At 46.6% G+C, this 25581-nt stretch overlaps 1 protein-coding gene across 1 annotated transcript in view; it reads right to left on the reverse strand.

Annotated features, from left to right (window-relative positions):
• HSF5 (heat shock transcription factor 5) overlaps positions 1–25581 on the reverse strand; it is a 780982-nt gene that overhangs the window by 123740 nt on the left and 631661 nt on the right. The window contains exon 6 of the mRNA XM_078679489.1: positions 16580–16757. Within this exon, the coding sequence (XP_078535615.1) occupies positions 16580–16757 (178 nt within the window). The remainder of the gene's footprint in view (positions 1–16579; positions 16758–25581) is intronic.

A 25581-nucleotide genomic window follows, 5' to 3' on the forward strand; every position in this document is an offset into this window, starting at 1 on the left:
TTCGATCCTCTGAGTCGGCAGAGTTGTGGTCCCGACAACGACCACGCGCAACATTCTTAAAGGAACATTCTCATAGGGAAGTGACGGAAAACCCCTCTGATTCAGATAGCATGTCGGTCCGATCCTTCGAGTCGACAGAGTCGTGGTCCCGACAACGGCCATGGCGCCAAGCACCTGAACACCTCAGCGAACCAAGGGACACTCTTCCCGTCAAGAGCGACATGTCTCACACCAATGTCAATGCACACTCGATCCCTCCACCTGACAACCTGTCACATCGATCACAGGTGCATCGCAACACAAATACTACACCGTCACCCCGGGTAGGGGCAGCAAGGTTGACTCGAAGGTCCTGGTCCTGGTCCTATAAAATGGAAACAGACATTGTGGCCATTAGCACCCAAATAAAGACGGACCAACCAGTTGATCTGCAAAGGAAGCCGGACACGTCAGGAGAGCCAAGTCATCATCGGATAAGAACGAAACACACAAATACCCAGCCGGTTCCAAGGGTTGTCTGTTCTAGGCGCGAGCAGGAGTGGGAGAGACAACCCGAGACAGCCAATCAACCTCCAAGCCATACCAAGATGACCTCCCCAGTTCATACCTCACCGGCTGGCATCCCAGACTCGAAACAGGAAGACAGTGTTGTTCTTAACCTGACAAGGCAAAAGGAAGTAAAAATACGTGCAGACACTCGGAAGGGAACTAGAATTACATCCCCTTGGAAAAGAGGGCGAGCGTCACGTGAGCACGAGTCACAAAGGACGACAGACTGCCGATATCAAATTGAGCTCTCCATAGGCACCTCAGACACTGAGGGCTCAGACTTCAGCAGCAGAGCTTGTCTATTCAAGGACGAACCAGTGGTGATCACGAAGAGGAAAGGAACCATGTTGACGGCGGAGTCCGAGCAGCGGCGAGTCACGAGAAACATCTCACACTTTAAGGAACTGTCACGGGACACCCCGAGAATCCTGATGAGTGAAATGGACACTCCCAGTTCGGATGAACTGCATTCAGATGATCGTGAGAACACTGCTCCGATCATTGAGACACTGAGCACTAATAGTCCGAGAGTCAGGTCGCCACGACCTCATTGCGACATACGTCCACCCAAGAGACTGATCGTAGAGATGGACTGAGAAGTCAGTATGTTTTGTTTGTTTTGTTACAAAGGGGGGAGATGTTGTGAAGTCAGCACACTACTAGTTGAGAGTGGGCGGAGCTAGGGGGCCAGAGGAAGAGGAGGAGCGGACACAGGAAAGGGGCAGTTAGAGTAGGGACAGGGCAGGAGTAACAAGTGAGTAATAAAGCTCCAGTTAAGACAATTGCATGTGTCTGTATTTATTGTAGCAGGATGCTACACAAATGAGCACTGATGAGTCCTTTATCACTGGAAGAAAAAACTGTACACTCAATGGTACAGCTTTGAATTCCAATAGATTTATGTGAAGGCTGAGGTGTTGTGGTGCTGACTTTCAACAGATTTTTAGGTCTTATAAGTTAACCATCCTTATAGGAAAGCGCCAGAGGTTGGAATGTTAAAACTGTCAAGCGATTTGTCTCCGGAGTCCACCTCAAAGTCAGCAAGACGTGAATACACAGATTGTGGTTCAGGTGGTGACGGAGCTGAGAATAAATAGTCATCTCATTCATTAGGCACATCTCGATACTCCGGAACTTCACCTTCTTCTCTTCTTAATCAGTGGACATATTCTGATCCACTGGGGGAATAGCAAGGCTCGACCTTGGTGTTCTTTTATGTGTATGTTGAGTTGGGAAATTATGAGGCGTTTGCTGACTAATTGGTTGGACATCAAGAGATTGCAGAGACCTAAATGGTTGTCTAGGTGATGTATACTTTGGAGGCTCTAGAAACCTTTGATAATAGCCCTCCAACATGAGGTTTAAGTCTCCAGCTAAAGCTCTTGGCACCTGCATGATGCCTACTTGAAACTGCTGGCAGTGTAGGGTTGGTAATGATCCACACATTGGATGGGTGTAATAGCACATAGTTCTGCTTGAGAAGAGTAATAGTCCCCCTCTAAATATTCATCACGTTCCTCTTCTTCTTGAAAATTTGCGTTTAATTCTAAAGAAATATCAGCAGGTCCAAAAGGCCCCTCATATGAATCGTCCTCATTTTGCAAATGACTTGGAGCAAGAGGTGATACCTTACTGGGGGGAGATATGCTCAGGCTTTAATGGGAACGATATTGTTTTCCCTTTCCCTGAGGGTATTTTATCCCTTGCAGAAGATGTATTCAACGATGTGTTCGGCCATTTCCTCGACAATGTTGCTACTCCTGTTGTCGGCGGTGTAATTGTCTGTCGCTTTGTTGATAATGTAGTTGATCCTACCATTGCCAGTATATTGTTGTAGTCGAGGTGGTCCTATAAGTAGATGAAATTGTCGTCAACGGTGCAATGGTAGATGTGACCCTCAACACCGTTGCTGTTGTTGATGTTGTCTTCATAGACTTCTTTTAGTTGATAATGCACTTGTCAAGCTCAGGAGGCCCATGCTAGGGTGAGGACCTTTAAGTTCGATGAGAGCGGATAGCCGAGGTCTTCATGGCCTTCGTTTACCAGACGTATGGGCGACCCCTTCCAATAGCCACAATGTGCAAATGCTAGGAAGCGCCTGAGCGGATAGTGCCTTCCATAAAAAGCCCCAATATGGAGGAAAAATCCAACTTGGTAAAAAATCTCCAGATGGTGGAAAGATGCTGGAGCAAGAAACAGGACTACAGGAAGCGGCAGCAACCGGAGCAGGACAGGAAGGCACTACAGGACTGGAAACAGGACTCAGTAAACAGCTAGGAAGCGAAGAATCCCTCAACAGGACTGATGAAGCGTTGCGACATAAGGGTAAAGCAGTTCTGATCTCCTTTATAGACAAAAAAATCCCAGGAAATGACATCAGAAAGAGGTCTTAGAAGAAAAGGTATAGCAGATGTTGCAGAGTCGTTTACCTTAATAGAGGGATGAAGGCAGTAAATGGAACCCTTATGTGGACCTTCTGAATGGAGCCTCTTTTATCCATAAGTACCACAAGGCCTGAAAAGTCCTTTTTTAGTAGACTGATATCCTGGGTGGCCTCTGTAGAGGTTAAATCTAGGAGAGCTCATGGTGACTCCATCACACAATGTGTGATAGAAAATCTGTGGGAAGGAAGCCTCTGAGGGGAGTGTTCTATAGGGTGCTGCAACCCAACTTGATTAGCTGGAGTTTGATCCTTTTTAGGGCTCGTAGAGAGACCTATTGGAGTGAAACCAAAAAGCTAAACCAGCGGATTTCTAGAAGTGCACGACGTCCTCGTGCGCGAGCTTGCCCAAGCCTTCCAGCAGCATTTCTCCTCCCCTTACCATTTGCTCCTGCCTCCGAGAGCTTCAAAGGGATCTGGTTCCCCGCCCACTGCTTCACACTTCACGGCCGCCAGGCCGTGACTCGCATTTTCACCCCTTACTGTCATGTTTTCCACTGTTTGCTCATTTGCCACTAACTGCTGCCCCCCTGCACCCCTCTGTTCTCACCCCTCTCCTTGCCGGTGTTTTCATCGCCCCTCTCCTTGTCCTGTGTTTTTATCACCCCTTCCTGTCCCGTGTTTCCCACTATGTACCCACGTCTGCCACTCCTCGCACCCCCCTGCACTGCTGTTTTCTTTCTTCTCCTTGCCATGTATTTTCATTACCCCTTCCTGTCCCGTTTTCCACTCAGTGTGCCCATCTGCCGTCCTAGTCATCCCTCTTCTTGCCCAGTGTTTTCATCACCCCTCTTCTTAACCAGTGTTGTATAGCTCCTATATATCCTTATATCGTGTTAAGTTAGCATAGGTACATTTGAGATTTAAACGCCATTTTTCCTTTCTTGCAACTTCTGCACACGACCCTTAATTGTTGACTTAGCTTTCAACCTAGTGGTTTGCCGTGGTGTATGTGAGAATAATATGTTATTGCTCTGATATCAGTTTTGTTTGTTAAACCATGTCTGCACGGAGAGTGCTGAAGTTTCAGGAGCAACACGATATGGAATTGTTATGAGGTCTGATCTCCACGCCTTCATAGTCATAACACAAGTGCAGCCTTTGCCAACTTGGGCTTGAGGCGGGATTGATATTGCTTTGCACGAGTTTTGTTAACACACTTGATGCGGTGCACATGCAGAGAGAGCTGGTGTATGCTGATGTGATTCCTTCATGCTAGGACACTAAGGTATGGGCCCGCCCTAAAACAACCCAAAGAGACCTTCTTAGCTAATAATATAATATATGTGTTAGGGAGGGTGAGATATAAGTGTTGTTAACTCTTATTCATTACAGCATGTTAACATGCTGTCACCATTCGCTTTTTATGTCTTAGTAACTATGCTGGTAATTTTGATACTGATAATAAGTATACTTGTATTATCTAAGATACTGCGCCTGAGAAGACGGCATTAGTAAATAAACATTTCAAATGCACATGTGTCTTCTTTACTCCATGTTCTGGTTTGTAATGATAATATAACGAAAGAGTGTTCATGAGTCCCACGTACCCTGAGGTACTGTAAGTTCATGTTCTGGTTGGTCTAAACATTGGGAGTTTGATATGTCCAATGAGACACTGTAGCTAGCTCGGTAAGGGGTGAGTTGGTTGCTAAGGTAAGTTTTGGGACACCCTAATTTGCCGAGGTTCCACTCCTCTGTGCACAGTTCTGTGTGAGTACAGAAACCCTGCTACATGGCGCCCAACGGTTTCGGTGGTCTTATATCATGACACTCGAGTAGTTTATCGTTCATGCCTTAACCCCTTCACATCCGTTTCCGGAAAACGGGGTGTCGGTGAAACCTACCTATTTTTTGAAATAGGTCTTTATTCAAGCTTGATTCTTTCTTAAACGGTTTCTTTGAATTACTACCCAGTTGTGCTACAAAGTATTCTTTGTGTTTTCTTGTTTCCAGTACTGTCATGGCGGCGGTGGCTATTGCGCAGCATAGTCGCGTAGCGGTACGCAATCATCTTCAGACGTACCAGGTCCCGGTAGATGGGATGGCTGTGATTTTCGTGGTATGTGCAGATCCGGCGTTTCCTTACGAGTTGTTTTACTCTTGGGTTACGTTTCCGGCTGTGGACGCTAATTCTGGTTTGTTCCACTCCTACACCGCCTCGGATGTCCCGGCTGAATATACGCCGTACAGGGCATTGGAAATACCTATTGATCATTGGCAGCATCGAGTTTGGTTTGATGGCGCCCTCCCCCACTCTTTGTCCGCTGCGAGGTTAGGTCCACTCTCAATTCCAGGTACAAATTGGCCTGCGTTGGGTGGCTTTACCCCGCACCCGAATCACGGGGCTTGTACCCTAGCAGAAATTCGCAGGCTACATGTTGTTTCCATTTCCGTGATTCGTGCTTTAGTGCAATACATCGGTCGACATCTTCCTGGTGGTCCCCAGGGGGGTGCGGCCGCTCCCATGGAACGAGGCGGAATGCGTCTCAATCCAGTGATGGTTAATTCGGTTTTTGGTGCGCGTCCAGTTGACAACGATGACTTCCCATTCTGGCTAGCAGAGAAGTTTGATCAACTGGAGGCGGTTTTTCCGAATTCTACTCCTGCTGATAAACATCGAATGTTAACGATTACTCTACCGAAGGATATAACTCCTGAACTTGTTGACTGTGAAAGCTGGGGAAAAACTTTTGCGGCAGTTTATACGAGGTGCTTCGGCACCCCGTCTATGAATGCCCTGCCTGAAATCATTAGACGTGTTCAGAATGATCACGGTCCGGAGGCAGCGGTTGAATTGGGTATGCGCCTGTGTGGTTCATTTGAGATTGTAAGTGATCTCATTCTCTCCAATGTTAAAGGAGATGCAGTTAACTTTCAGGTGTCGAATGCTTTGGCTGCTCTGCCCGATGCCGACAAACCCCGCCAGTTAGCAAAGATTGTGGTGGCCGCATATAAGACAATTGGCCGCACAAGTAGAGGTCTGAAATATTTTCCAGTGAAGGATAAAAAACAACCTCAGGGACAATCTGCAGTGACAGATGTCCAGCCCAAGTCCAAAAAACAGAATTGGCCTAAAAAACAGACACAGGGGAAGCAGACTAGGCAAACTCAGGATTCTGTTCCTGCTATACAAGCTCCTGCGCCGGCAGACAGAGTTTATGATTTGCGCGATCGCGCGATGATTAAATCACCTGATCGTTTTCAGGGTTCTGATCAACGCTCTCCTCGTTCCTTTCAGGAAACATCGGCCCAGAAGACCGGTGGTGGAGGAGGGGGTGGACGTGGACGTGGTGGCCAGCAAGGACGTGGTCAGTCCCGCCAGACGGACGGCGCAGTGAAGCAGGAGGATTCTACGCCTAAGCGTCCGCAGTTTGCGAAGAAGAAAGTCGCGGCCTTAACAGCGCATAGATATGCCACAGATAGTGAGAACGCGGCTTCGGAATCTGACGTGGGCTCTGACCTTGCTGGACAGCGCGGCGGAGATTACCATAGTCAGAGAGGCGCTCGTCCACTACTGAGGGTGACAGCGACTGAAGTGTTTGTTGTAATAGAAACAGCTGATACGAGATTAGCTCCCCCTGAAAGACTTTTTGAAATTGTCCTGTTAATTGAAGGTGACATACAGCGTACTGTCAGAGGGGTGTTTTGGGAGAACCTTTCGTCTACGTACGACATTTTGCTTTCCGAGGCTGACTGGCCCCCACCTTTTGTGCTCGCAGCGCCGCGAGGGGAGGAGGTAATCCTTCCCAGTTTCGCGCACACTGTCTCGACTGAGCATGCGCAGCATTTTGCAGAAGAGTGGGCTCGGGCTCTTGCACCGGCTCTCTACCGCAACCAATGTGGTTGGGACAAATTGTCCCCATGCCACGAAATTCCTTTGCGGTCTGAGCCGCAGCCTCAGCCTCAATATCCCATACGGCGTGAAGCTAAAGCGGCCGTCGCAGAAATCCTTGAACAATTGGAATATCAGGGAGTTATTGAAACGTGTGTGTCACCAATGAATAATCCCCTTTTTACTGTGACCAAACCTGACGGATCATATCGTTTGGTATTGGATTACCGGCATTTGAACTCTCATTGCCGTAACTGTGCAGTACAGAATACTCACGGCTCTGCCCTAGTGGATAGTCTAGTGCGTAAGCGTTTCAAGACAACGCTTGACATTTCCAATGGTTTTTATGCCCACAGACTGGATGGCTTTAGCTCCCAATTGACAAGTTTTACGTCCGCTGGGGTGCAAAAATGCTTCCGGCGACTCCCAATGGGCTACAAAAATAGTCCTGGGGTCTTCACCTCCAGAATAGTTACACTATTGGAGGGAATCGATCCGGATGCATGTTCTTATGTGGATGATATTTATCTCACAGACGACGAAATATGGATGCATCTGTGTCGAGTGAATTCCATAATTTGTACCTTTGCAGACATGGGTTACAAATTTAATTTTGCAAAATCGCACATTGCAGAACACACAGTGTTGTTTTTGGGCTATGAGCTCAACAATGAAGGTAGAGGTTTGGCTCCTCACTTCTTAGAGAAGTGCGCACAATTGCGCGCTCCAACAACTCTTAAAAAATTACAGTCTTTACTGGGCTTTTTGAATTTCGGCAGAACTTACATTCCGGATTATGCCCAGCGTATCAAGCCTCTGTATGCTTTGATACAACCAACTTTCTCAAAATCATGCTGGCTGCCTGAGCATTCAGCCATTTTGCAATCCTTGCAGGCTGATCTGCTCGCTTCTAAATATTTACTGACTCGTGATAACCACACCAACCTGGTAATAAGAATAATTCCTGGGACGGTGGGTTTCACATACCTCACTTTTAATGAAGGTGACACAGTACCTATTGCTTACAAGTCACACTTGTACACTTCGGCTGAGATGCGGTTTCCCACAGTAGAAAAGGTTTTAACTGCTGTACAGATGGCTATTCTAAAGGAACGAGCACTGTCTCAGGGGAAACGCATGCTAGTGGTAACACCCTGTCCTCACTTGGAGGCAGTCACGAAAGCCAGTGTACCGAATTCAAAGGCTTTGCACCCTCGGTGGATTCAGTGGGCAGCGTCATTGTCATCCACGGATGTCATGTTTATTTTTGACGCTTCCTTACGGTCGCAGGAGTACTTGCAGTATGAATTCGTTCATCCTGCTCCTCTGGCTATGCGACCTTTGGAGGACTTCCATTGCATCATTTACACTGATGGGTCGGCGCAGGTTGCGCATGGCTCTAAACATGCCTACGTTTCCGCATGCGCCATTGTGGTCGGTGCTATGTTGAATGATGAGTTCGTTTCCAGGGAAGTGCACACGTTGCCCCTGGGCGATTGCACCGCACAATTGGCAGAGCTTCGTGCTCTCTTACTAGCTTTGGAGTACGCAGATCCAAGTGTTACTACTCTAATTGTAAGTGATTCTTACTACTGTGTCCAGTCTTACAATGAAAACTTGTTCTTTTGGATTCAAAATGATTTTCATGATTCCAAGGGTAGCACAATAAAACATAAAATGATCTGGGTTCGAGTGGCAGAGCTTAAGGCTATGTTGCCACTCGTTTATGTGATTCATACTCTCGGTCATCAGCGCGTAGGAGTTCACGCTGTTGGCAACTCGCTTGCTGATGAAGCAGCGAAATCAGCACTATCTACATACTTAGTTGCAGCAGTTACTAGGTCTAAAACCAAGATTGATAGCGACATCTTGGCAGCGATTGCTGCCTCTGAGAAGGGAAGTAAACATCCTGCGGGATTCCCTTCGAAGTATAAATACCACTTAAGTCCCGAAAAGGTTCCTTTTGTGACAATTCCTGATGTTGGGGAACGGCTGATTCCCAACTCGGATCGCAGGACAGACTTGATTACAGCGGCTCATGAAGGTGTGGCGTCTGCGCATGCGGGCGTCTCAGCCACTGTAACGCAACTACAACAACGTTTCTGGTGGCGGGGACTGTACAAACAGACGCGTGATTATGTCCTTCTTTGTGACATATGCCAGCAGATTAAACCTTCAACTGCTACGCGTCCGCCACAGACTCAGTTGTACATTTCTAATAAACCACTAGGCTGTGTTTATTTAGATCACTGCGGTCCTTTTTCATCTGATACTGCGTATAAGTACATCTTAGTAGCAGTTGACTCATGCACACGCTTTGTGTGGGTATGGCCACATCGCAGCGCTGATTCACGGACTGTCATTAGAGATTTGCGTATCTTTATAGGGATTTTTGCCTGTGGTACCTTCCATTCGGATCAGGGTCCGGCATTCGCCTCTAAGGCGTATAAGGATGCCATGACTTCGATGGGGGTCCAAGTCAAGTTTTCGTCACCCTACAGACCTGAGGGTAATAGTGTAGTTGAACGAATGAACCGTGATTTAAAGCAATCTTTGACAGCCCGAGTTATAGGCACTGGCAGAAACTGGCTGGCTCACCTCTATGGCGTGCAGCGTGCTCTTAATAATCTCCCTAGAAGGTCTCTGGGTGGGCGGACCCCATACGAAATGCTCTTTGGCATCAAGATGTACGTCCCTGACCTTGACGGTCTAGACTCTGTGGTTCGCGCCATTTCCTTTGACGCAGATGAACATTGCAATGTTTTACAGAATCTACAAAAGACCAGAGACACTCTTGCAAAGGAACATTTGCCCTCCACATCGGATGATGCGTTGCAGATCCCGGTAGTTGGCTGGCTACCCCAAGTTGGAGAACTGGTTCGGGAGAAGATCGACAACAAGAAAGAGTTTGGTCCCTCCTATCGAGCTCCAGTCCCAGTGCTTGGAGTGAAGGGCACAAGAACAGTCATTTTACCACCACTTCCAGGTCGTAAGGAAAACAGGTTTATTTCTATTGACAATGTCAAGATACACAGAGTGGCCGATTCTTCTTAGCATGACACCGGCTGTTTCCTGTCCTTCCATTGTGAGAAATTCAATTATGCCCACTGCTTCTAATAATGAACCTGAGGTGGCCATCGAATTACCTGCTGTTTCCAGTCCATTATTGAATAATTTACCACTCCTCTGTGCACAGTTCTGTGTGAGTACAGAAACCCTGCTACACCAGTTTTTTCATCACCCCTCTTCTTAACCAGTTTTTCATCACCCCTCTTCTTAACCAGTTTTCATCACCCCTCTTCTCCACCAGTTTTCATCACCCCTCTTCTTCACCAGTTTTCATCACCCCTCTTCTTCACCAGTTTTCATCACCCCTCTTCTTCACCAGTTTTCATCACCCCTCTTCTTACCCAGTGTTTTCATCATTCCTCTCCCCCCTCTCTGCCTTTCCCAATACACTAAGCCCTATAGCTGAAACCTCCGACGTCACCACGCGCTTCTAGTTCCTCCCCAAAACTAGCTTGGTTTCACAGACGCATTCTTTACTAATAATTTTTTTTAAGCGCCTCGTTCCTCACATTGCAATTAACTGTCTGCTGATGAAGTGCTGTGAACGTATTGACGTGTCCGTGTTTTCATGTATGTACCTAGAATGGCCGCGGTATGTTCCTTTGTGGTCACTGTCCTAATGCCATAAGTGTTTTCAGCGCATATGGCTTATTGTTTTTGGCGATCTTGTGAATTTTGTGACGGGCCGTCCCCTCCATGGTACTTTAAAGCTCGTGTTTTGCTGTTCGGTTTCGCAACCTTACCCCCTCACGTGTGTCTGGTTACAGCTGAAATGTCGTCATCGAGTTTAATTGGCGGAATGACTGGGCGTGTGAAGTGACCTACAGGTCACTAGGTCGAGTCCCTGCAGGGCCGACACAGCCCTTCATTCTCCCGAAGCCATTCGTTGAGCTCTATTAAATTGGTGTAATTGGTGACGCCTTTTCAGCACAGCGTTTAGGAGTTACAGTCTCTGTGCATATGAGCTATGGTAATCCCGCACAATTATTGTATTGATCTTGAAGTAGTTTGTGTCTTGTGCGCGCTTTTCGTTGGGAGTTTGAAGAACTGTAGTGCTCTGTTCCCGGGTGCCACATAAATAACTTTGAACTGAAGAGGTCTTGAACGAAGCGCTGTTCTCTGCGAACACTTCAAGAATGTTCTTCAGCTCTATACACCCAGATACGTGAATTCAGATGATGTGTTTCACCATTTTGTAAAGGTGGAAGTATGTGGTATCTATCTAGTGCTTAAATGGAAAGTAGAAGTGCGGGTACTCTGTATCAGAGTACCTCCTTGTTTCTGAGAAGTGCTGGTACTCTCCAATTAAAGGTATTACGCCTCGCTTGAGAAGTGAAGGTACTCTCCCCCTCTTAAAAATTGCTGGTACTTAGTACCGGACAGTACCGGCTCATTTAATGCACTGGCATATCCGATCCCAGACAGATGGAGGGGGTAAGAGTATGTACGTGCTAACAGTAACAAGTGAATGAGGTAGAAACAGATTATTAGTAATGTTTGTACAGTGCTTAAATCTTTGGTCATGTGATCAGTGAGTTGAAGACAGGAGGGGGTGATGGAGTTATGTACTGACGACAACGATCGCGAACTAAGGAGTTTCTAATTGTGCGGTTTATACTTTATACAGTGATCTCTTTATATTGCTTTTATTTTTATTATGTAATTTTGTTCATGAGATATATGCTTTTGTAATAACATATGCAAATTGATTACATTGCTACATCTTACTGCCATGCAATAACACAAGTTCCTTTATAACAGCATGAACAATACATTTCGGAGAGTTGTACACGTCAATATTATTTACCTACCTTATATTGAGAAATTTTAAACATCGAGGATGCGTTCTTGTCTAATAAAGTTTCTGGTATTATCATATACTGGACTTTATTTTTATTTGTGCTCGAATATTGCCATGTCTCAAAGTCCTTGCATGGTTTGTAGGGATGCCCTACGAATAGTGATAGAGTTGTCGTTACAACTGCTGCCCATAAAATAGGGGTTATGGCAATTCCAGGCAACCTGCGAATGAGTACTAACTTGTAAATAGCTTCACGTTTTGGAAATATATCCATTATTTGAAAGCAGCTCAAGTTCTTTTTTTCAGAAAATAGTGCTAGGTAATACGGCGAGCAACCACAAACTTTTGTTCAGCTTGGAAAGAGTTAATGTACGCAGCGCACCACGTGACTCCTAACTGAGGGCGTTCCTGTTCATTACCTCAGATAAAAGCCCGCCCGAGTGACAGTGAGCTGTGAAATGAAAGCTTTTGACTTAATTGAAGGGCAAACACCACATAATGCAGCGCAGATTCGCCGCTGCTGCCTGCACGCAGCACACAGTGTGCGGCCTCTAGCCGCTAAATACACACAGATCATAAGCGCCGCACAGGGCAAGGGGGTTTTCCAAACCCGCGACTGTGGGACCTGAAATGTAACTTGCACACCTTGCCTTCGCTGGTTGTTTGATAACCTGCCCTGAAAGAGTTCACATGAAGCTGGAACATTTTGGCCAGGTCACTGTTACCAAAACGTCAGGTGCTTCGAGGCTTGTTGTGAGGACAAGGCAGAGTCTGCCTGTTGGAATGTGTAAACACCAAAGTTACAGCCTGTTTAGGTCTCGTAGTGAGGCTCAGGCTGCCTCGGCAGCAGTAATCTGAGAGAGATGCAAATTACTTTCCCTTCGGCGAGCAGAGTCCGCTTTCATGCGCCTCTTCTCCCCTGTCCTTCTCTGGGGACCCTCCACGTCCTCCTCTTCGTCACTTTACTGTATATTTCTGCGTTTCCTGCACATCCTGCCTTATGTGCTTGCACCTTACATTTATTCATAGCGTTTTTTGGCCCTTCTGCCCCTATTAGACTCGTTTTTTGTGCCCTTCTGCCCCTGTCAGACTCGTTTTTTGTGCCCTACTGCCCTGTTAGACTCGTTTTCCCCTTGTTTTTCTGCCCTCTGTTAGACTCGTTTTTCCCTTGCAACCCCAGCATCACTCAGCGCAACCCCTGCATCACTCAGCGCAACCCCTGCATCACTCAGCACCACCACATTATAACTCAGGACCACCACAACACCACTCAGCACCACCACATTATCACTCAGCACCACCACATTATCACTCAGCACCACCACATTATCACTCAGCACCACCACAGCATCACTCAGCAACACCACAGCACCACTCAGCACCACTCAGCACCACCACAGCACAACTGAGCACCACCACAGCACCACTGAGCACCACCACAGCACCACTGAGCACCACCACAGCACCACTGAGCACCACCACAGCACCACTCAGCACCACCACATTATCACTCAGCACCACCACATTATCACTCAGCACCACCACAGCATCACTCAGCACCACCACAGCACCACTCGGCGCCACCCCAGCACCACCACAGCACCACTCAGCACCACCACAGCATCACTCAGCACCACCACAGCACCACCACAGCATCACTCAGCACCACCACAGCATCACCACAGCACCACTCAGCACCACCACAGCACCACAACAGCATCACTCAGAACCACATTATCACTCAGCACCACTCAGCACCACCACAGCACCACTCAGCACCACCACAGCATAACTCAGCACCACCACAGCATCACCACAGCACCACTCAGCACCACCACAGCACCACTCAGCACCACCACAGCACCACAACAGCTTCACTCAGAACCACATTATCACTCAGCACCACCACAGCATCACTCAGCACCACCACAGCATCACTCAGCAGCACCACTCTGCACCACCACAGCACCACTCGGCGCCACCCCAGCACCACTCAGCACCACCACAGCATCACTCAGCACCACCACAGCACCACCACAGCATCACTCAGCACCACCACAGCATCACCACAGCACCACTCAGCACCACCACATCACCACTCAGCACCACCACAGCACCCCCACAGCATCACTCAGAACCACATTATCACTCAGCACCACTCAGCACCACCACAGCACCACTCAGCACCACTCAGCACCACCACAGCATAACTCAGCACCACCACAGCACCACTCAGCGCCACCCCAGCATCACTCAGCACCACTCAGCACCACCACAGCACCACTCAGCACCACCACAGCATCACTCAGCATCACAACAGCATCACTCAGCACCACCACAGCATCACTCAGCACCACCACAGCACCACTCAGCACCACCACAGCACCACTCAGCACCACCACAGCACCACTCAGCACCACCACAGCATCACTCAGCACCACCACAGCATCACTCAGCACCACCACAGCACCACCACAGCACCACTCAGCACCACCACAGCATCACTCAGCACCACCACATTATCACTCAGCACCACCCCAGCACCACTCAGCGCTACCCCAGCATCACTCAGCACCACCACAGCACAACTCATCACCAACACACCACCACTCTGCACCACCACAGCACCACCAAATTATCACTCAGCGCCACCCCATTATCACTCAGCACCACCATATTATCACTCAGCACCACCACATTCTCACTCAGCACCACCACATTCTCACTCAGCACCACCACATTCTCACTCAGCACCACCACAGCACCACTCAGCACCACCACAGCACCACTCAGCACCACCACAGCATCACTCAGCACCACCACTCAGCACCACCACAGCATCACTCAGCACCACCACAGCATCCCTCAGCACCACCACAGCATCCCTCAGCATCACCACAGCATCCCTCAGCACCACCACAGCACCACCACAGTATCACTCAGCGCAACCACAGCACCACCACAGCACCACCACAGCATCACTTAGCGCAACCACAGCATCACTCAGCGCAACCACAGCATCACTCAGCGCAACCACAGCATCACTCAGCGCAACCACAGCATCACTCAGCGCAACCACAGCATCACTCAGCGCAACCACAGCATCACTCAGCGCAACCACAGTATCACTCAGCACCACCACAGCATCGCTGGTTCAAATATGTTCTCTCAACGTTTCAAGCTTTATTACAAATGTCACAAAAAGATGTTAATATTTCACTTCTGTTCTTGGATTTTCGTCACTGAACATAATCTTCACAAAAGTTCTTTACAAAAGTTTAAGCTATTGCCATTATAAATTACAATCACTTTTATTTAAGTGTTAATTATTTTAAAAAATTTAAAGCCATTGTTATTTGTAATATCAATACATCTAAGTCACGTAAATACAAAACATGTTGCATTACAAATGCTATAGGTGTCACATTTGCGAAAGTTAAAACTATTGAAATTGTAAATGACAAAGCTATTAATTTAGCTATTTTCAAAAACAACACATAAATAAAAAAAATGTCATTTACAAAACCAATAGCTCAAACTTTCCTAATACGAGACCTATTGCATTGCAAATGCTTGTTTTATGATGTGGATAGGATACTGGAGTGAATGTTGTCTAGCCCTTCTAGACTATGTTTAACATTGTACTGCTTTCTAGTTACACAGCGGGACTACCACTTCGTTGACAGAATGATACAAGCATGTGAAATTATGAAAGATCTAATACTAGAGTTTTACCTTTCCTCCCTTCACTCTTGATGTCAGAAACGTTTTGTGATTTTATCTAGAAAGGACCACAATTTTACATAATATTAACTAGCTCTTTGTCAATTATGGCCCTCTCTGTATTGGCATGGTCTTCTCCAAAAAAGCCATTGCCAGATGGGTAGTCCTGTGCATTGCCCTTTGTTAGCATTCAGCCAACAATCTCCTTTCTGGCAAACCTAGAGTTAATTCTACACGAGGGAAGGCAGATTCTCCAGCCTGGTTAAGGTATTCCCAGTAGCAAAGATTTAAAAGGCAGCTACCTAGATGTCTAACTACACTTTCACTAAAACCTAGTTTTTATATGAGGATTCAAGAGCTGACAATTTAGTGGGCCAAGCTGCTTTTATGAATCTCTGCAGATAAGGCTCTGATTGTTAGTAAACCGTTCTTTTTGCTGCTGTTTGACTACCACGTGTTTTTGGTATAAGCTTGCTTTTTTGTTCAGTGTGTAAGAATATCAGTGAAAATCCTCAAATGCAGAAGGAAATGTTACTTGTAATCTTAGTTCTACATCGTAGGTATCTTCAATGTAGTAATAAACAGTCTATTTAATGTTTGTTTTGTCTTTGCAAAGTGAAGATTAAAAAATATCATTACATCCTAGGGTTCATGTAGCTTATTCATTCTAATGGCATTTATAAAAAAAAAAGGAGTAAATGCTACATCTAATATCCTCATTATTTTAAGCACAAATATTGGAAAGAGATATTTCATGTAGAGAAACATGTTTGGCAATAAAACACCGATATAGATGCACTCTATGTATAAATATTGTTAAAGGTTTTACAAAATAAAAGGGAAGATGCAGGGGCCAAGGACCTTTTAAGGGAACAGTTTATGGCAAGAGTGCATGGCGGTAACAGCACAGCGACCAATACAAATTATAGAACCTCTTTGTTATGGCTTTTTCATACACGGACAGAACAGGTTCTATATGTGTGTGAGAACTAAACATCCTTGAATAAATGTTCAGAAACACCCTTCAAGGCTACTGTGTTTTCTTACTTTAGCTCTTTCTCTATTTACATTGCTTCTAAATGAATATATCAGTTTTCGCCAGACTATCTCAGGCACAGACCGAGGTAGCAATTCATATTTGTACAAGGTACATCATTCTTACCAGGTGACTTGCCCTGCTGTGTTGCACCTCTTCGTTCTCTGCATCGGGCTGGAGGGGAGGCGGTTGCTTCTTTTCCCTGTTTGGCACCTGTGGTCACCTCATATATTAGGAATTCGATCTGCTCTTCTGGGAAAGTTGGATCTGAAGTGTCAGATAAATTCTTTACGCCGTGATCTACCTGAAAGAAATATATCATGCTATGCACCATTTATTGTTCACCCTTCATTTGATAGCATTAAGACAGAAATGAGTCCACAATTACAGATATAAGGTAAACAAAGCATGCAACAGATAATCAATACATAATTTACAATTGAGAACCATTACATTTCTTCCTTTTATAAGAAAAAATTGAAAAGAAACTGTTTCTATAGATAAATAACCTTATATAGAAGTAAAACTGCACTGCTGATACCAGAGCAACCTACAAGGCTGCCCTAAGGTACTACCTCCACGTCCTGAGAAACGCCAAGAAGACTCCTCAAAAATTGGATTTAAGCTAGCTCCAACAGTGGCATGGAGATTTTTGCCATCCTGAAGGAATTCACCACCCCAGAAGCCTCAATCAACTCCATTATATCGTCCCAGGAACTCTGCAACAACTCCCCATACAACCTCAAAGCAAAATTCAAAAGATAATAACTTCAAAAAACAACCGAACCATGAGAACATTATCAGCAAGCTGCACACCGACCACTTGATGGGACATCAAACCAACTGGAGAACAGTCACAGAGGAAGACCCCACTTCTATCATGAAAACCATGCACTCCTGGACCCCGCACCCATGTCCACATCACATTTACAACCTTGGTTAACCTGTGATCCGCAAATTGCTCACTCACATCATCAACTCTTCCATCGAGCCTGCAATGTTCCCTGGGACTGGTAGTATGCTGCAGGCACGGCCCTCCTCAAGAAATGGTCAGAAGACCCCAATGTACTGAGCTACCTTTCCCCCAACTCCCTACAACCATACCCAGCTAAGGTAATAAAAAAGCAATCAACCAGCAATTCACCAACTACCTGGAACTCTTTGACTTTCTCAACCACTCCCAATCCGACTTCCAATGCAACCACAGTACGGAGACAGCACTCATTGATGCCAGAGTCGAGATCCGCACCCTTCCAGATTGAGGAGAATCCACAGTCCTCATACTGCTGGTTATCTGAGCTGTGTTCTACCCTGTGTCACACTCCAGCCTCATGTAGCCTCCAGGCTACATGAAAAAGGCATCTAAGTTCCAGGTCTCAGATGAATATGCTCTTTCATCACAAGGAGAACCCAGCAAATCAGACTCCCTCCCAATGCATTAGAGCCCAAAGACCTGATCATCTCTCAGCCCCACCCTATTCAACATGTACATGAAACCACTCGCTGATTCATCAGATCTCACGGCATCTCATACACCATTGATACTCTAAGAACGGCACAGGGGCCACATGCAGCCCTCCTGACATTTAAATGTAGCCCCAACAGGAGTACTGGGCTGCGGTTTACTCCGTTCAGCACTAACAATATCAAGATGTTAAATAAACAGGCAAGCATTTACTTAATGGTAATTGTTGTTAAAGAAATGATGCAACAAGGGAGTCCTGCATCGCTTTACCTTAGAAATAACATCTTTTTTAAGCAACATGTTTCAGCAAAAGTGTAAAAATATGACAGTCTCTTCATTCAGAAAGTGTATTTCATTAAAATGCAGAACCTTTTCTCCTTAGTACAACTGATTATATCAGTGCATCTAGAAGTATTAATTTAAAAGTGATAGATTGCAAATATGAATTTAAAAACATTATTTCTTCCCTTTGTACTGACACCAACGCTAGAAGTAAACTACAAAGGGAAGTCAGTTGTTATGTGCAGTTTTTGGATTGACAGGGTTTCTATTATACATTAACAACATCATAGGTTATTAAATCAAACATAGGAGAAGTTTTGTCCAACGCAGATCATTAAGCCATGTATTTCAAGGTCCTTCTGTATGTGATAACGGACAAAAATAGGTAAAGTGAAATAAAACATTTGCCTAGGGTCACGCAATTTGGTAAAGTAGGGAAACGAGGAATAATCCCAGGTTTTCTGGTTTCACATTGTTTTATTCAGCCACTAGATGTATATCGTTTGTCTCCCTTAAACCCACCTTACCCCAACCCCCTTGCCCGACCGCCACCCCGCTGGCATCAATGCGGCCCTCGGGCACACCAGGCACCAAACGTTTTGGCCCTTGGAAAAATGTTTGCAAGTACCATGTCCTACACCAATGACACCCAGCTCATCCTCTCGATGTCAGACAGGTACCCCATGGCCAGATCCAACTTCACAAAATGCATGATGTGTGTAGCAGAATGGTAAAAAACAGCTACTTGAAACTCAACTCGGATAAGACAGAAGTGCTGATCTTCGAGAACAAGAACTTCCTCGGGGGCTCCACCCGGTGGCCATCAGATCTTGGCCAAACACCACCACCTACTAACCATGCAAAAAACCTGGGCATTCTAAGAGACCATAAACTCAACATGGCCTTACAGGGGAAGGCAGTTAGCTCCTTCTGCTTCCACATACTACGCATTCTCAGATAAATCTTCAAATGGATCCCCAAGAACACAAGGCATACCATCACTCAAGCCCTAGTCACAAGTAGAGTAGACTGTGGCAATGCATTCCATGCCGGAACTCCCAACACCTTCTCCTCACCAGACTCTACAGAAGGCTGCAGCCAGACTCATATTGGACCTCCCAAGGTGCACCAACATCACGCCTCAACTCAGAGAACTCCATTGGCTGGTGATACACAAACATTGCCAATTCAAACTCCTCACACATGCATACAAGGCACTGCACAACATGGGACCAGCCTACTTCAACTGCCGCTTCCACTCCACCATCCCACCAGACACCTATTCTCTGCATCACTCTCTCTTGAACACACCCCTTGCATCTGCAAAAGCAAAACAGGAGGAATTGCCTTCTCCTACCTCACACCCAAAACTTGAAACAACCTCCCTGTAAACATAAGAGCCTGCTCCTTGCTTCAGGAATCAGCAAGCAGCTGCAGTCTGGCTCGTCATCTAAAACCCAGTAAACCACATACACACCTGCTGTAGCGGCTGGCTACCCTTCAGTGATAATCCGCTCTTTACAAATACAAATATCATAACATAACACTGCTGCCTCAAGGTAGGCATGCCAGTGTTTCTGCAATGTGTTGTGTAAATGCCGAATATTGGCCTCTGAAATTGTCATATTAATGATTTTTTTCAGTTGGGGAAGCAGTCAAGTTTTTAAAGCCTGTCCTCGCCTCGAGCGAGCTTTTTCCTCGATTTTAAAGTTTTAATTTTTTCCCTTTCTTTTTTACAGGTTTACCTCATCTCAATTTTCAAAGGCTTGTCAATAGCTAACTGCCATAAAATCTCAGGAGGATGTCCAAAAGTCCTCCTGAGCACGTCATTACCCAGGACCATTTGCATCATATAATAAGCAAAAGTTAGGTTCATGAAAGCACATATTCTTCATGAAGTCACCTACTAATATTGGTAGTCAGCCACTAAAATTGGACATACTCTACCAGGGGAATTATTATGCGTTACCTCTCCCAATGGCCTGAGATATTGCACCGCTCCCCTCTAAGGCACCATAGTCCAAGCATGATGTACATAATCTAGTGAAATAATATTTTGGCTTTTTTATAAAATAACTTTTATAAATATTAAAAAATAGGAAAACAGAAAAATAGGTATTAAATAGGAACATATATGAATATGTAACAGCCATCTAAATAATGCAGTCGTAATTTGAATATGACAGAGAGGGAAACTTTGGTAAATGCTGGGACCAGCCGAAACGCGTCAGGATGGACATGGTGATGGAGATTTAATGAAATATAAAGATTTTTGACTTGCCTGGAGTACCCACCTCTGCTCTTTTCAATAAGAGTGTTCGAAGCATATTTCTTTTTTTGTAAACAAATTGTATTCAGCTTTCTTTTACCAATCGCGTGGATTTCCGTTTTTCTATGACATCTTACATTTAGGTACACAGCGTTGTACATATTAAGGATATATTATGTCATATTCGCAATCCGGTCTGCTCTGTCCAGGTCTTCATTACCAGCTTCTTCATTAGCGTTGTCCACAAAGTACATTTGTCTAAGCAGTTACAACCTTTAACTCTATCCTGGACGCCAAGTCCTCGCTGCTCTAAGCTTGCTCTTATTCTGACTCCTCCCCTCACCTAATAAAGCAACTAAAAACAACAACTCCCCCCTTTCCTCTTCCCCCCTCCGTCCCTTCCTTTCCCCTCCCCTCAGACATGTCGCTCTCTCCCGTATCTCTCATGTCGCCCAGCATGCATTCCTACCATCCTATTGAAATCCGTATGTCAGTAATAAGGGTTCCATCTAGGGGGATGCTCTCACATCAACCGCCTCACCCATCATCCGTCCCACCTACTCAACAGAGGCAATGTTCTAGAACTGGAGGATGAGTCCCCCACCTTCAGAAGGTCAGTCGTCATCGTCAGTTGGACTCTTAAGCAGCTCCACCATCGCTACCCAAGCCCTAGCCGTTTCCAGCAATTTATCATTATTGGTTCTCCGGGCCATTTGTAGTCGGAAAATCTCCTCACAATCCGCCCACATTATAAATTCCCACAGCCATCACGCTGTATTAGGTGTAGTGACCGCTTTACAATGAATAGTAATCTCCCTTTTAGCTAGGACTAATCCTAAATCTATTAATTTACTGGTGATCTTATTGCGGGCAGTGTGAGGAAACCAGTGTAGCAGGCAAACACCTGGAGTCAGCTGCAGATCCCTATCTGTCACCTCCTTTAGTTTGGTCAGGACCTCCCCCCAAAAAAAACCTGTGTAACAGTGGACATTCCCAGAGCATGTGTACAAATGCAGCATTTTCCAGTTTGCACCGCGGACAGGCTGTGTGGGATCCGAAAAACTCATTAATTTTGAGAGGAGTGAGGTACGCCCGATGGAACACATAAAATTATATTAGTTGGAATCTCGCTTTCCGGGAGCATTTCCACGCCCGTTCAATCAACATCTCCCACAGCTTTTCCTCTATAGGTGTCCCCAGATCCACCTCCCATTTAATAAGCAGCCCCTCTAAAGGAGCTCTAGACCCCTGTGTAATTCTCCTATACAGGCAGGTAACCGCCTTGATCTTCCCCGCTGAAGTGTCCACATACTGACAGGGGAGGAAGGTCTGTGGCTCCTCCATTCCTTACGAACGGCTGATGTCAATGCCGCATGCAAGAGAGAATCTTGGGCGGGCATTTCATATCTTTCCATGAGGTCTTGAAATGGTATGAGGACACCACCCTCATAGAGATCCCCAATATTGGAGATCCCCAGGTCTTCCCAATCCCATAACCTCTGCCAATCCCCTCCATGCGGTAACACCTCACAGAGCCATACTGGAACCTCAGGCGCATACGAGGGACCCACCTTAATTCTCCTATTGGCTCTATTCCAGTATTGTCGCACTACCCACAGATCCCTCGGCACCTCTCTTTCACGTAACGGCAGCTGAAGAAGAATCCGAGCGAGTTGGTGAAGGCCCAGGTCCACACCCCTCTGGTCCGTCTCTACCCTCAGCCTCCCTGCCATCCACTGCGTGAACCATTGAAATTGTGCCACGTGGTAATATGCCTCAAAATCAGGGGCTGCTAACCCTCCCTCCTGCCTAGGGCGCATCATAGAATTCAGCGCCACTCTACGCCTCCCTGAACTCCACAGAAAACCCGTAACCATAGTATTTAGTTGGATAAAATATTTTCCAGGTATCCAAAGTGGCAGCGCTCCAAGTAAAAATTTATTTGCACAATTAGGTAAAATCATTGCAATTTACACAGTCATGGTTAAAAATTAGAAAGAGACACTAATCAATTCTGATAAAGAGACAGTAGACACATAGGATAAAAAGAATCAATTTTGAGGAGTTAGAGGAGCCTAGCCCGCAACCATGATGGCCGCCTGATTCCTCGGCTCCGTCGACCCTCTTGCCTTTCTCCCGTATTCCGCCCTATCCTGCTGGTGATCCTGATTTTGAGTGGCGACGTCGGAATCGGGAGGCGACCCCGGTTCTACCGGTGTGCTTTCCTGTTCGGTCCCCGCAGTGGAAGTGACGAGGCGCCCTCGCCTCCTCCTGGTGCTCCGCGGCGGTGTCCGGGTCTTTGTTCTCCGAGTGCGGACAGCCCTGAACTCAACGACAGCGCCATTGCAGGCGAGACAGAGCCGGTCGGCGAAACGTGGTTGCCGCACTGTGTTTTCCGCATCTTGGTTCGCCGCTTCAGAGGCTTTGTGAACCGCCGCGGAGAGGGATACATTGTATCGTCTCCCCAGCCCCCGGACGGCTGTGCTCGCTACTTTGTCTCCCCGAGCGCTGTGGTGGGCGCCATTTTGCTGACTACGTTCGGCACCTGATTGTGAGGATCCTGGGCTCCTACTTACGACACGGACGCCAGTCCACGCCACTTTGACACCGTGTGGGAATGGAGTGTGCTACCCCTGTGCCCCCGGACTGGTTGTGCTACGATGAGTGCTGGCGGGGTGATCAACTACTTGCTGGGGGTGATGGCAGCCAGCTTCCGGGACTACTACGCGTTTGTGCGCCCCATGCTCAGGGGACTGCTGCATCCTCTCTCCCTGAGGCTCCAATGTCGATTGGTGACGTTTTGGGCGCTCTAGGCACGCTGAGAACTGCCCTACGTATTGCTGCCCGGGATTTGGGGGACCGGCTGGACGCGGCTCTGTCTGTAGTACCCATGCCTGTCGGTGACTGCCCTCTAGTGCGGGACGCTGCGCCACACCCTGTGCTTGACTACTGTGGTTTTTCTGCCCCGGTCGCCACGGAAGCGTTGGGGGTGCGAGACCCTGCTCCTGCTGAGGTGCTGGCTGGAATATCCTTGGAGAGGTCTGATGTTCGTGGAGCTGTGAAATGGCTGGGAAATCGTCACCGGGTACCACGTATAGCGACTCCTTTTGGGACTACTGGCGTGCCTCGTTGCCTTACCCTGGAGCGGTTGCTACTGCTTGGACTGGCCGACCTTGGAGGATCGCTACTGTGCGCTTCTTCCTGTACCGCTGCTACTCGCATGGCTATGTGTCGGATGGACTTTGGTGGGCGGCGTCCTACCTTGCTGTGGTCACCTTGTTCGCTCACTTCATCCAGGATGACTACTATGAAACTGGACTATGTCACTACACCGGACCGCGGGGGGGAGGGTTGAGGGTGTCTCCTCTCATGTCAGGATTGTTGTTGCTCGCACTGCTGGGATGCTGATGGATAGCCGGGGATATTGAACATTCGTCTTGTATCGGTAACGGGGTCTAGGGACGGGCGGCCCGAGTAATACATGCTGGGAGCTGGTCTATTTCTCTCCTCCTCCACTCTTTATATTTTTCCTTACTGTGGGGCAGTTCCAGGGCGACAGGCACGCTGTTAGTGGTCTTGGCCGTAGCCATTACAGGGGTGCAGGGTGGTGGGTGTGGGGGGGGGGGTTTGTTATTTTAGTTTGTTTTGTTCTATGGTCTCTATCGCTCTTTTCCGGCTTGGGAGGGTTCTTTCCTCTTCGTAGGGTTGGCTGTTTCTGGGTCTTGCACCTTTTCTCTTCCTGTGTCTCGACAAATCTTTGTTTCCTGTTCTTAGGGGTGGGCACTCTGGGATTGTAATTGGAACTGTCGCTTTTTGTAATGCTGCTTATTGTCCAGTCTTATTGTTGCGGTGGCTTAGCCCATATAGTTGCGGTATTTATAGCCTAATTTCGATTGTAAATGGGGTACGCCCCTCTTGCTGCGTTTCTTTTGTGTCCCTTTATGTAAGGTGTGTAGTCCTTCCTGTTGCAGCCCCCTCGCTTCATCTAAACTTAAAAACGAAAACCTCCTATCCTGTGTTGCGCACCCCGTAGTCCCTTCTGGCGTACTTTGCATTATCCTGATTGTTTATTGGCCTGCTGTTCTCCTGTTTTTATCACCTGTCTTTGCGGCCGGCCGTGATGGTTGTGGGCTTGCGCATGTATCTCCTACTTTTATCTCAATAAAGGTTTTCAAAAAAAAAAAGATTTTTTTTTTGAGGAGTTAGAGTTCATTCTTGATCATCTGGTGGTAGCAAAGAGTTAATTTCAGATATAAATTTTACAAAGCGCGTTGCCATCTGAGGTGAGTCGCCCCTCATACATGCTTCCAATGCTTCTTGGCATGTCCTGATGTTAAGAAAGATCCAAATCGGGCAAAGTCAAAATGTTCTTTGGGCTAATAAGCATCTACAAATGCACAAAATGTAAATCAGGTTTTCCTACTCCTGGTTGCAGAAGCGGCATTTAGTGGAAACGGCCTTTTTGTATCCTTGGCCGAACTTGTATGCCATCAGTGGAATTAGGCCAAAACATAATCTCATTAGTTGATGTTTTACATAAGGTTTCATAGGCGATGAAAGATAGAGCGGTAGTATTTTTTGGGCATAGAGTTTAGAGGCCCAGCTGCCATGGAAGAGCTTTAATACTAGTTGTGCATCGTGGTCATAGGAAAGAATTTTTGCTTGTTTGGTTAAAAGTTTGGATTTCGCCTGTATGGGCAGCGAAATTGACCATATATCGTTAGCCTTTAAAGTTTCCAGACAAAAGGTCAAATATTTGCTCCATGATGTGGCAGGATTGCTGAGCAATGACCATATACAGCTCTTTAAAGTGTTGGAGCAGGCTAGTCTCGTTTTTAGGCTGTAAGCTATGACTCTTGCACTCATGATCCAGTGCTGGGAAGATAGGGAAAATTCCTTTCGGATTTGGGCATGAGAGGTCGAGTTTGGCAGTTGGAATACTCTGCGGAAGCATGATGATTGAGCTCTATCTAACCAGTTGATAATTTTATCTTTATAGGTTATAGCGCCAAAAGATAATGTTGGGAGAAGTTTTGCACCTATCAGTTTTATTAATGGGGAAAAGTCCGGGGAATGGAGGGTTCTCTTTGTTCTTATAAAAGCCCCCTCCAG

The sequence above is a fragment of the Lissotriton helveticus genome, chromosome 3_1 (assembly GCF_964261635.1).
Source record: "Lissotriton helveticus chromosome 3_1, aLisHel1.1, whole genome shotgun sequence".
NCBI lineage: Eukaryota > Metazoa > Chordata > Amphibia > Caudata > Salamandridae > Lissotriton > Lissotriton helveticus.